The 13,884-nt window shown below is 40.2% G+C and overlaps 1 protein-coding gene and 1 pseudogene across 1 annotated transcript; one reads left to right on the forward strand and one right to left on the reverse strand.

The window, feature by feature from the left end:
* Window positions 1-1,135: 1,135 nt before the first annotated feature.
* Window positions 1,136-13,671, reverse strand: LOC131927984 (uncharacterized). The gene is made up of 5 exons (XM_059283863.1): window positions 13,418-13,671; window positions 3,379-3,593; window positions 2,652-2,906; window positions 1,734-1,882; window positions 1,136-1,453 (listed from the first exon to the last, which is right to left on the reverse strand). Exons 2-5 carry the CDS (start codon window positions 3,509-3,511, stop codon window positions 1,253-1,255), a joined length of 738 nt encoding a protein of 245 aa, XP_059139846.1. The 5' UTR covers window positions 3,512-3,593; window positions 13,418-13,671; the 3' UTR covers window positions 1,136-1,252.
* On the forward strand, window positions 4,768-6,646 carry LOC131927985 (uncharacterized; annotated as a pseudogene).
* Window positions 13,672-13,884: the final 213 nt, after the last annotated feature.

A 13,884-nucleotide genomic window follows, 5' to 3' on the forward strand; every position in this document is an offset into this window, starting at 1 on the left:
CAAAATAATGGACATGATAAAAGAGTATTATTTATCAGATTTTAATTATTGAAATCTTATCTATAGCAAAGTTCAGTATTATTATTCATATCTTCTGAATGATTACACTGAAATTTAAAAAGGTAAAAACTACTCTATTAAATATACTGGCAATAATTTACAAGTACACAAATTTATCCACTGTGATTTGCAACAATTTTAAAAATTTTCTCTGTATTTTAGTTAAGAGATAATGTAATTACTATATGATATTTATTTCTTTATTAGCTTATATGCTAACAATGCTTACAAAAAAAACAAATTAGTTTCAGTTTTTGTTTTTTTGCTAATATATGCTGTCCTTTTATTTTGGAATAAATTAGCCTTTTGGCTATTGTAGTACCAAAGTAAAGTCTAGTTGCATAACTTTATAAACTTAATGTTACAAAAGTGCCACATTATTAAACATACATTTATTTCTAATTGACACTGACTTAATTTTTCTAAGATGTGATGATGTTTTATCACATTTGTTTTCAAATTAAAAATACATTACCAGAGGTAAGTGGTAAAATAAATTCTATTGTGACAGTCTTATCCCACTCTCCACATATACCTACTGACTTTAACATCTTTTATGGGAATATAGTTTTATTCTTTCATTATTGACAAATGTAAATATTTTAATTACTAAAAAATATACAGTAATAAAACAGACTGAATAAAATTATAAAAATAAATGTTTATAATTCACAACTTATGTTTTTTTTTACATTAAAAATTTGTATAAGCAAAATTTACAATCAAATGTTGAATGAACTATTGCATGTAGAATTACAAGTAAAACTCAATACATATGTATGTAACTGTGTTGAATATTTTTGTTTAATTTGTACTTTTTTTTTAACTAAATGACCATTTAAAATTTATGTTATTAAAATTTCTAAAATTGTGCGAAAAAATTGTATTATCTGTGCGTGCTAAAAAATGGTTTACATTTTTTTAAATATAGGTGTGCTAACGATTGGTACCTGTAAACTAATTAAAATTAATTAATATAACTGACCCATCCTTTTTGACACGGAAGACATTACTGTGTAAAGCTGTCTGCACCTGTGTGGGCCTACAGACAGACGAAAATAAACCACTGGACAAATTGCAGCCAAAACAGCGTTCTTTAAAACTTGTACAGGTCATATAGTTTCTTCTTTTGTGTAAGTTAGCTAGAAGCTGAAGATTATTTAAAATTAGATAGGATCTAACAGTTTTGTTATCACTGGTTGAGTGGTGTCTCTGTCAAGTTGACATTCTGCTCTACACCAAACCGACACTTGCACACGCCCCTCACTAAGAAAGTTGGTCGTCCTGTATCGTCTAACGTGAAGCCTGATTTGGTGTTGAAAACTTTGGCCACGTGCACCGTGACAGTTGATATATGGTCCCTGCTCTTCTTGCTCTCATAAGTCACTAAAATCTGGAACAAACAGACATTTTTACAGTTTTAACTGACAAATGTTTCATTTAATGACAAAGTAATCTCCATTAACTGGTAAATACTTCATTCTCTCTATAACTGTTTTCATCAAACATGTGATTTTAGAATGATAGAAGTATACAAGTGTATCCAATAATAAAATGTATATAATATATGATAAAATTTAAATATCTAGATATAGAATCTACATACATTTTAAGCAATATTTTAAGTACATAGATTTAGCTATGTGTGATAAATGAAGCTAAGTTAGTCGTACCTTTCCTTCAAATGTTGTGAGAATCTCAAAGTCACCGTTAAAGTCATCCTCTGTGAAGACCAGCTCAGCCTTGGTCTTGTAGCCTGGTGGAACAGAGATCTCGCTGTCCACTGCCCAGGTCAGTTCCTGCTCGTTAGTGGCTCTGTAGCCTGGGTCAGTACACATGACATTTAAAGTTAGTGGCACTGTCAGTACACATGACATTTAAAGTTAGTGGCACTGTCAGTACACATGACATTTAAAGTTAGTGGCACTGTCAGTACACATGACATTTAAAGTTAGTGGCACTGTCAGTACACATGACATTTAAAGTTAGTGGCACTTTAGCCTGGGTCAGTATGCATAACATTTCATAAGTTAACAATCACATTTCTCGTGTGCTAATAAATTATGTTAACACTTCACAATTAGATTTTCATACATTTCTAAATGTAAGAATTTCATCAAGTTGAATACTTGCATGAGTGGGGATATATATCATTCAGTTATACTACTTGAAATTTTTTCAATCAAGATCATATGTTGTGTATTAGTAAAAATCATTTGTCTTGTGGTAGTAAAGATTAGCTATATCCCCACTTTTGTGATCATTTATTATCCTGTGTTGTGATCTACACTTGTGTGATGCTGCACCCAATTCGGAGTTTACTGAAACTGTTGTTATATGTGTAATTTAACACTTGAGAATCTGTCAGGATTCCCACCAGAAGGGTCCATTCCCTAACACATATATATATCATGTATATACACTAAAACCTCATCCTCACACTACCTTTATGCATATGATACCCAATGTGTGATGAATTACCCTCAGGTATGGTGACTTAACCTCATACATGGTGACCTACCCTTGTGGGTCGTGACCTACTCTGTGTTGACCTACCCTTGTGTATCATGACCTTCTCTACAGTGACCTACCTTTCTGTTTGGTGATCTCTGACATGAAGCCCGCATTTGCCTCTATGATGGGGTTGGGTGGGGTCAGCTTCATCTGGATGTTGACGCCATAGGTGAAGGTCTTCATGAAGCAGATCTCACTACTGGACCGCGTCTTTCTCTCAGTCCGCAGTGTGTACGTCTGGTTGTTGGGTGTGTTGTTGGCAAAGTTGGCACAGAACAAAACATGGGCGGTCGGCTGTGGTGGGACCTCAGGTCTCGTGTACTTGGTCTCACCTGTTACATGCATACATAATGTACACTAGTTATTTAACATGGGCAATGGTGAGAGTTTTGGTGTAAGGCTTATGTGGTCTCCTCTGTTACATGCATACATATTGTACACTAGTTATTTAACATGGGAGGGTGAGACTTGGTGTAAGTCTTATGTGGTCTCCTCTGTTACATGCATACATATTGTACACACGTTATTTAACATGGGATGGTGAGACTTGGTGTAAGTCTCATATGGTCTCACCTGTTACATGCATACATATTGTACATGTTATATAACATGGGATGGTGAGACTTGGTGTAAGGCTTATGTGGTCTCACCAGTTTCACACAACAGTTATTTAAAAATTATACTAAATTGACTGGCTTTTTATTTAAAACAAATTATAATTTAGAGCTGTTGTACCTAGACGGTATTCCTGTCAACGTCCTACAACTCTGCTATGAGCAATGAAACTTGGCACCCCAGACTCACCATAGATGACGTGCATCTTATTCCAGTCTATGACTGGGTTCTTTAAGTCCGCATGTTTCTTTTGATCGTTGTCTAAAAAATCCTCGGCATAACCTTTGACTAACTCCTCCAAGTCTATGAACTCTATGGGCATCTTGGCAAGGGAGATAATTCCGTTTTTTCAGTTCCTTGCCGTTGTCTTTGTCCAAATTTGTATTTAAAAACTGGATTCAAATCTGGAGATAAAAAATCAATATGCACTTGAAGGCTCCATTGATAATGTAATGTTGGAAGACATTAAGGAAATTATTTAATCATAGAAAAATTAATGGGGGGAGATGAGTTTCTAACACAGAAGACAGAACATGGGTATGGCACTGCAACACACTTTGACTATTTACCCAGGACTTGTGCTAACAACGATGGTAACATGTGTCCGGTTGATTGGGGGGGGGGGGGGGGCGGGTTGGGGTACAAAATCCAGTGACAGCTATAACCTCAACGGGTTTGATACAGGCAAACGTCCCATGTTGTCGAATGTAATCTCTAACAGCTCTGATACCTAACGGTTGAGACTATTATTAGAACCTCTATAAATAAAGGATATCACCCTTTTTTTAAACCGGTCGTCGTCGTCCGCCCCCCCCCCCCCCCCCAAGAGATGCCTGCAAGAAATTCTGGTCGACGCCCCCCCCCCCCCCCCATCATGACGTCATATGTATCGTGACCACCCACTCTACACTAATTTTCCATCAGGGGATATAACCAATTTCGCCTAAACTATTAAACAAGTAGTTTCCCTTGTGTGGTAAATTCCATTAGGCCTACTTAATTTTTTAAAATTGTAATAGTTACAATAATAATTTAAACAAGCAGTGTTTTTTTAATTAAAAAAGGCTTCTAAAAGGAAGTGTTTCAATGCTTTTTTTTAATCGCAACAGTGTGACGTTTCAACATTGCTCACCCCTCTCACAAGTCCAACAAGCCCCCTCCCTCCCCCCCCCCCCCCCCCCCAAGCTCCCGGAATATGACGGATAGACACAAAAAAACTAAACAAGACAAGTGAGACGAAATGTAAACCCGAATAAGCTGCAACCTATATCAGAGAGTTATTCTTGGACTGATCATGATGTAAGTGCCGGCCAACACAGATAACTTTGGCAGATCTTGGTGTAGCCGGCAGGTCAAGAAGTAAAACAAAGGTGATGTAAGGCTATCAGAGGGTTTGTAATTCTTACACACGGAATATATCAATATTACTTAATGGCCTATATTTTTTTTTAGATATGATCGAATATCGGAAGGCAGCCCATTAATTTTTCTATGATTAAATAATTTCCTTAATGTCTTCCAACATTACATTATCAATGGAGCCTTCAAGTGCATATTGATTTTTTATCTCCAGATTTGAATCCAGTTTTTAAATACAAATTTGGACAAAGACAACGGCAAGGAACTGAAAAAACGGAATTATCTCCCTTGCCAAGATGCCCATAGAGTTCATAGACTTGGAGGAGTTAGTCAAAGGTTATGCCGAGGATTTTTTAGACAACGATCAAAAGAAACATGCGGACTTAAAGAACCCAGTCATAGACTGGAATAAGATGCACGTCATCTATGGTGAGTCTGGGGTGCCAAGTTTCATTGCTCATAGCAGAGTTGTAGGACGTTGACAGGAATACCGTCTAGGTACAACAGCTCTAAATTATAATTTGTTTTAAATAAAAAGCCAGTCAATTTAGTATAATTTTTAAATAACTGTTGTGTGAAACTGGTGAGACCACATAAGCCTTACACCAAGTCTCACCATCCCATGTTATATAACATGTACAATATGTATGCATGTAACAGGTGAGACCATATGAGACTTACACCAAGTCTCACCATCCCATGTTAAATAACGTGTGTACAATATGTATGCATGTAACAGAGGAGACCACATAAGACTTACACCAAGTCTCACCCTCCCATGTTAAATAACTAGTGTACAATATGTATGCATGTAACAGAGGAGACCACATAAGCCTTACACCAAAACTCTCACCATTGCCCATGTTAAATAACTAGTGTACATTATGTATGCATGTAACAGGTGAGACCAAGTACATGAGACCTGAGGTCCCACCATAGCCGACCGCCCATGTTTTGTTCTGTGCCAACTTTGCCAACAACACACCCAACAACCAGACGTACACACTGCGGACTGAGAGAAAGACGCGGTCCAGTAGTGAGATCTGCTTCATGAAGACCTTCACCTATGGCGTCAACATCCAGATGAAGCTGACCCCACCCAACCCCATCATAGAGGCGAATGCGGGCTTCATGTCAGAGATCACCAAACAGAAAGGTAGGTCACTGTAGAGAAGGTCATGATACACAAGGGTAGGTCAACACAGAGTAGGTCACGACCCACAAGGGTAGGTCACCATGTATGAGGTTAAGTCACCATACCTGAGGGTAATTCATCACACATTGGGTATCATATGCATAAAGGTAGTGTGAGGATGAGGTTTTAGTGTATATACATGATATATATGTGTGTTAGGGAATGGACCCTTCTGGTGGGAATCCTGACAGATTCTCAAGTGTTAAATTACACATATAACAACAGTTTCAGTAAACTCCGAATTGGGTGCATCATCACACAAGTGTAGATCACAACACAGGATAATAAATGATCACAAAAGTGGGGATATAGCTAATCTTTACTACCACAAGACAAATGATTTTTACTAATACACAACATATGATCTTGATTGAAAAAATTTCAAGTAGTATAACTGAATGATATATATCCCCACTCATGCAAGTATTCAACTTGATGAAATTCTTACATTTAGAAATGTATGAAAATCTAATTGTGAAGTGTTAACATAATTTATTAGCACACGAGAAATGTGATTGTTAACTTATGAAATGTTATGCATACTGACCCAGGCTAAAGTGCCACTAACTTTAAATGTCATGTGTACTGACAGTGCCACTAACTTTAAATGTCATGTGTACTGACAGTGCCACTAACTTTAAATGTCATGTGTACTGACAGTGCCACTAACTTTAAATGTCATGTGTACTGACCCAGGCTACAGAGCCACTAACGAGCAGGAACTGACCTGGGCAGTGGACAGCGAGATCTCTGTTCCACCAGGCTACAAGACCAAGGCTGAGCTGGTCTTCACAGAGGATGACTTTAACGGTGACTTTGAGATTCTCACAACATTTGAAGGAAAGGTACGACTAACTTAGCTTCATTTATCACACATAGCTAAATCTATGTACTTAAAATATTGCTTAAAATGTATGTAGATTCTATATCTAGATATTTAAATTTTATCATATATTATATACATTTTATTATTGGATACACTTGTATACTTCTATCATTCTAAAATCACATGTTTGATGAAAACAGTTATAGAGAGAATGAAGTATTTACCAGTTAATGGAGATTACTTTGTCATTAAATGAAACATTTAACACTGACACCAGGTGAGACACTGACACCCGGTGAGATGACACTGACATCAGGTGAGATGACACTGACACCAGGTGAGATGACACTGACACTAGGTGAGATAACACACCAGGTGAGATGACAATGACACCAGGAAGATGACACTGACACCAGATGAGACACTGACACCAGGGGAGATGACACTGACACCATGTGAGATGAGGTCTAGAAGTTTTACAAAATTTTCCTGCCGTTTGATCTTACATCTATTACGGCATCATGACGACTGGTCGACTGACTGTTCGTATAACGACGGTGGGTGTACAAACATTGGGTCTGACAATATAGTCAGCATCCATTCAACTCTCCATTGTTAAACATGCTTCTACATTTTTCTTTCAAATAACGTTTACTGTCCTCTCCACCCCCCCCCCCCCCCCTCCTCACACACACACAAATAACGAAAACACCGCAGCTAAAAATAGAGCCACTTCACGGTGTTGAATGTAAAGATGAACCGGAAGGATGCGTTGTGTGTAGTCAATGACTGATTGGTTGGTCCGTCACAAGCTTTTTACTGTAGAGGCCTTAGGGCGATCATTAGAATTGTGTTGAAGCACTAAACACAGACAGATGTATATTTTTTAAGAAAAACGTGTTCACATGCGGCGCGAATAAAAAAAAATAAAGAGGGAGTGATCTCCCGAAAACTTTCTGCTTTATTCTTGTACACGCGTGCCCATACCGCGCGTTGCTGCAGTCTCAAAAGAAAGGCTGACGCTATATTGTAAGAGGATGTTATCAATGCGTTATCACTCGTGTAATTTTAGAAACGTGACCTTGTTTTCTAAAACTGAATTATTCAAGCGCCGGCGCTAAATTGGATCTTAGTTATTGGGGCGCAAGTTTGTTCACATTCCCGCCCAGACGCCAATGGGCGTGCTGCATGAACACCTTAAGTGTACATGAATCACCCTCTGTGATTGTGATATAAAACACACCTCGACGACCGCCCATGTATCAGGGGCGCCGGATGCGACCCCTGGTTTGGTATAGTCAATGTAGAGGGCCACCTTGTCACTATTGCAGGGTGCTCTTTAAAACCAACGTAGGCGCCATAGTGCTCACGATTAGCCCGGGGCGTCAAATCGCACCATGCCGGGACGCGGGAAGACACGCTTGATCAGTGTTTCTTCCAGACTTTCTTCGGGGGGGGGGGGGGGCGGTAGACTATCTTCGGGGGGGGGGGGGGGGGGGGGCGGACACTGTTAAAAGTATATGTTTTCTATATAAATTATATAAATTTCATTTCGTTCGGGGGGGGGGGGGGGGGGTCGGTAAAAATATTTCTCTTCGGGTTTGCCCCCCCCCCCCCCCCCCGAAGAGATGCCTGGAAGAAACTCTGCGCTTGATTCGATTTAGTTAACGATCATCGCAGCCTACCCCTGTCTTTAGTGTATAGCCTTTTTTAAACGAACATAGGCGCCATAGTGTTCACGGTGGAGTTTGGGGCGCTATGGGTCACTCAACTGCTGTAGTGTCGGCTGATTGGTGCAGTATTACCGTCGAATCAATTAGTAATTTAAATAATCTCAATATAAGATCTAAACGCCGTGTAAAATCTTATACTGATATTTGAAAGCGCCTAGTAAACTGAAACATTACTCAAATAATCGAGTTCACGGGACATGTAAAACGGCAAAAACATTTGAAATCTCGTTTGGTTTTTTACAATACTTTCTCTATACTCTGTATAGTAGAAAGTAATGTAGTTTTGTATGTGCTATAAATAGCAGGACTACAACTGTTTATTGAAATTTTACTATTGCTGGGTTTATTTTTCTTCACATTCATCAGCAGCTGAATGAAAAGTTTTTTATTTATTTTCAAATTTCTTTTAAGAATAGATAATTTAAAAAAACCTAAGAAGAGAGCCAATCTTTTTTAAGGATATTTCTATCGTTATCTCTCCTCCATGACATTACGCTTTTTAAAGCAATTTGGCCACTCCCCCCCCCCCCCAGGGGGTGGCAAACGGGGCGGTCGCCCCAGGCCCCGCGCTTTAGCACCGCCATTGTTGTCTGAATTAGTTTGTAATCATTGCTGAATTAAATTTAAAAAAAAAAACTAAATGGCCGAAATTGTTGTATGTTAAAACTGAGGCCACGGCTGATGTTAGTGAGTTATCCTCTACATGGACTGGGACAGACCGTTATTCTAAAAAGGAAATTAGTGTCACACATCGCTGGCACGGTCGACTCGCTATTGTCCTGAGGTGACTGGAGATGGCGGTCGCGAATTAGCCCCCGACCTGACATGGGAGGTAAAATCGGGAAAACGCGTAAGAGATACCCTATTGTATGCGGACCGTTGAAGAGGTTTTTTTTTTTTAGTGAGCAGGCGGGTATGATACATCGGACCGAGTCTGTTTTATGATTTCTCAAACGTCTAAATTACCGGCAGTCCGAGCACGCCGTCGCGAAACTCATAAATAAGGTGAAGCTGGCTGTCACATGGTTCACTTTCTAATTATAGGCACGAATCTTCTCTTGTGATAACGCAGTCTTAACCTGTAATGTAATACGTAGACGCTCTATAAACACGCACCTTCTCTTGAATGGCTGCGGTCAGAGATCCAGTAACGTAGTACCCGAACTGATTTTTTTTAGGGTTTGGCATACCATAGATTTAAATGTACAGTTATCCTTTACATCACCCCACCAACTGTCACCCACCCCAGTGTTCCACCCTACTGAGCGTCCGTGATTACATTTGAGAGTCATTTCATTTGGATATCTATAGCCGTAAACAGTGTTTTTCATGATTCGAGCTTATTCCGAAATCTATCAATGTTTTGCTATTTTCCCCGGCATCCACACACTTTGAATGCCACTGTTGACACTCGATAAATTGAGAAAATATCGATACTATCACCCGCCACTGTGGACCGATTTAACGTTGCTTCAAAGTGATTTCACCATTTTTCCTCAACACCATGGCTACAAGAGACAGAGATAGGTTTCGCAAGTATAAATCAGGTGCATCAAAAGCGAGGACACGCAATTTAAGAGAAGAATTTGATAAAACACTAGCAGGCGCGTTGGACAAGTACATACACTATCCAAAGAAAGTCGTTAAACAACAATACTTTTTGATTTGGTTGTGGATTCCAATGTCGCAAATGTGGAGCGTAACAAAAAGGACTGCAATGAGAGTACTACCATTTTTGGTGGTGACGGTAATAATGAATCTTCGAGTCATTTAAGTCCCAAGACAGGCTCTGCGCCCTGTCGATTCTGTCAATAGAAAAAGACAGCCTCCAGTTTGGACTAAGATATTATAATCATGGAATTTTCCTCACGATAGGCAAGAAAAGTAGTTCTTCGTTTGTGAACGTACTGATAAGATTTTCATAAATAAACATTAATGTAAAAAAATCAGGTTCGAAGCTGACGTTCATCGTCTCTTTAATGTGTGTCTCGAACTTCTATCTGTTTTATTTTTTACTTTTCAAACAAAAAGCCTTAACAGAAATAAGCAACGTTTCAAAAGCACTTCTGAGTAAACCAATTATTTGTTAATCAGTGTCTTTATGTTAATACGACATTGATAAGCAGCTTAAAATACCATATATATCGTTATAAATATTAATTCGCGTTGAGAAGAAAGAAACGCCTCACTGTCAGTGGCGGAACTAGAAAAATAGGGCCACCCCGCAAAAAATTCTTTTGGGCCCCATATGGCAGAGGCGTAGCGACCCGTCCCGTCGACCGGGGACAAACTTTCGATTTGCACCCCCCCCCCCCTCAGACTTTCGATTTGCACCCCCCCTCAAACTTTCGATTTGCACCCCCCCCCCTCAAACTTTCGATTTGCACCCCCCCTTGCTACACCTCTACCATATATCCATATATATATAAATTAAGGTCGGTCGGATGTGGGCCCCTAAACTGCCCCGGGCCCCCCCCCCCCGCACTGCGGGGTCTGGCGGCACTGTAGTTCCGCCCTTGCTCACTGTACATGTTTTAGACACCAATGGAAAAATATAAGGCCCCGCGCGGATAGTTGGCCACAGGCCCCGCGTACCCCTAACGCCGGCTCTGCCCCCCCCCCCACACACACACACACACCAATTGTCACAAAAACTTCAGACGCCCGCCCCATTAACCCTTTAAATTTAAAATGATGTCACACCCCACACACCTCAGCCTACAACCCCCTCCCATTGCATTTTTTAAAAAGTAATTTGACATGTGGGAGGCTGATCAACCCTCATCATGTGTGAGGCTGGCCAACCCTCTTCATGTGGGAGGCTGGCCAACCCTCTTTATTTGTAAGGGTTGCTTAACTCTCTTTGTGTGGGAGGCTGGCCAACCCTCTTCATGTGGGAGGCTGGCCAACCCTCTTCATGTGGGAGGCTGGCCAACCCTCTTCATGTGGGAGGCTGGCCAACCCTCTGTATTTGTAAGGGTTGCTCAACTCTCTTTGTGTGGGATGGTTGGCTAACGTTTTCATCAGTTTGTCAGGTCAATGTTGTTGTAACCTACGCCATCTGACCTCTGAACTGTGTGTGTTTAGTTTATTAACAGGTGCATCCATCAGCAAATGTAATTAGTAATTCATTAACAAGCTGTTTTATTCAGTGACCCAACGATATTTATCAAGAGCATCTAGAGCTTAGCGTAAACATGTCAAAAATTATGTGCCATTCTGATATTTAATTAATTCAACAACTGTCTACAATGTCTAACGACCTTTCATTTTGTCTAGTATTGTTATGATCTATTTAGATTGAGAATATGCATCTGTACTACTCACACATAGAACCATGCAATCCTAACACCCTGACCCCCTGCAATCCTCACACTCTGACCCCCTGCAATCCTCACACCTTGACCCCTGTACAACTCACACATTGACCCCTGCATTACATCATCCCTGACCCCGACTAGACCCCGACCAACATTGAGGTTAACTGGACCAGCCTCCCCCCTGTCCCTCCAGTTAACTGTACAAGCCCTCCCCCCCCCTGTCCCTCTAGTTGACTGGCCTTGACGACCATATTGACACTTTTGTTGTCCAAACATCCGAGGCTGCGAATGGCGATCGGCCTAACTGACCTTATATGTTACAGCAGATTAATGGGTAATATTGGCTACAGGATTAACATGTGCCCAGTTGACTAGAGAATTAACATATGCCCAGTGGACTTCAGGATTAACATATGCCCTGTGGACTACAGGATTAACATATGCCCAGTTGACTAGAGGATTAACATATGCCCAGTGAAATAGAGGATTAACACATGCCCATTGGACTACAGGATTAACATATGCCCTGTGGACTGCAGGATTAATATGTGCCCATTGGACTATAGGATTAACATATGCCCATTGGACTATAGGATTAACATATGCCCAGTGAACTACGGGATTAGCATATGCCCAGTGGACTACAAGATTAGCATATGCCCAGTGGAATAGAGGATTAACATATGCCCATTGGACTACAGGATTAACATATGCCCTGTGGACTGCAGGATTAACATATGCCCAGTGGACTGCAGGATTAACATACGCCCATTGGACTACAGGATTAACATATGCCCAGTGGACTAAAGGATTAACATATGCCCAGTGGACTAGAGGATTAACATATGCCCAGTGGATTACAGGATTAACATATGCCCATTGGACTACGGGATTAACATATACCCAATGGATTACAGGATTAACATGCTAACTGTCCACATCTATCCAGCAAAGACTGAAAATATTTAACGCAGAGATCAATCTACCTCGAACACGACGATCTCTAAGACAACAATGTACAGATATCTCTAAGACGACAATGTAGACTCTATTTGCTAGCACAAAAAGATGAATACATTGACAGACTTCTCAAACAGACTGAACATTTTCAGCCATCACGTGTTGTGTGTAGTGAGTGTGTTGTGTTTACACGTCACTCGACTACATAAATCGCACGGAGTATAGGTGCCAGGAGCATCTGTATCATCGCGGTTTAAATAAGAAAAGGTTAGGCTTTAGCGATTTGGGTAAGATGAGGACAAGATGGGGTCAAGCAGGGGTCAAGCAGGGGTCAAGCAGCCATCGTCCATAACGAAGCTATCCCCCACTCACGTCATTAGTTATGCATTGAACCAGTTCGCCTTTCTCTAGGACTAATGACAAATGGAGAGAGACAGATGACGATGCGATTTAAAAACAACTTGGCTCAACAGAAATGGACCAGTGTTCTAAAGACGTGAATATGTCATCAGCATTGGGTGGATTTAGTTGAAACAAAGCCAGGACGTGCTGGGTTCAGACATTTTGAAGGGCGGGGCCACACATCCTAACATGGTGCGATAGACCGTTGCTGTCATCGATTTCAACCATCTTTGGGCAAACTTTGATCACGCAATTGTAGTATTTCATCAATATTTTGTTCATCAGCACATTCAACTTATGTAAATATCAAAAGCTCCTTGAGAAAACTAAAAGACGCAGTGGAATTAGGCAACACACCATGGAATGTTAATTAGCCAGATACATTAATAAGCTGTTTAATTAGGCCTCTAAAATCAATTGAAAAAAAACTTACCAGGATCATGGAGCGCACTATTCCATCAATGAAAAGCAAATGAAAAGTGTTAAGTTTTCAGAGATCTTAAAGCTAGAATTTTTACTCAAACTGGTCCATTAGGTAAACAATACGGAAACACATCAGTGTGAAATAACACGCGATTCGGATTGGTCCATCCGTCTGACGTCACCAGTCTTGGTCTGAGGGCTGCTGCGGTGTGCTGTACCGCGGAGAAAGCTTGCTACGTCACGCTGTTGGCTGTCTGCTCTTCCGTAGACATCATGCATGGCCATTACCCCTGAAACGATTTTTTTAGTCCTATTTGTCCTAAGTCCTAAGCCGTTAGAATTTTATGTCAAATCAATAAACTTTTGACGGTGTTTTTTTTTAAGACGATATTGAAAGTCTGGATGCTCAAACGTTGAAATCGTATAAACAAAAGTTGAAGTTAAAAATATATTTAAAAACTGATAAAACGTATTCAC

The sequence above is a fragment of the Physella acuta genome, unplaced genomic scaffold, assembly GCF_028476545.2.
Source record: "Physella acuta isolate Inbredline_101_S28 unplaced genomic scaffold, ASM2847654v3 ptg001452l, whole genome shotgun sequence".
Lineage (NCBI taxonomy): Eukaryota > Metazoa > Mollusca > Gastropoda > Physidae > Physella > Physella acuta.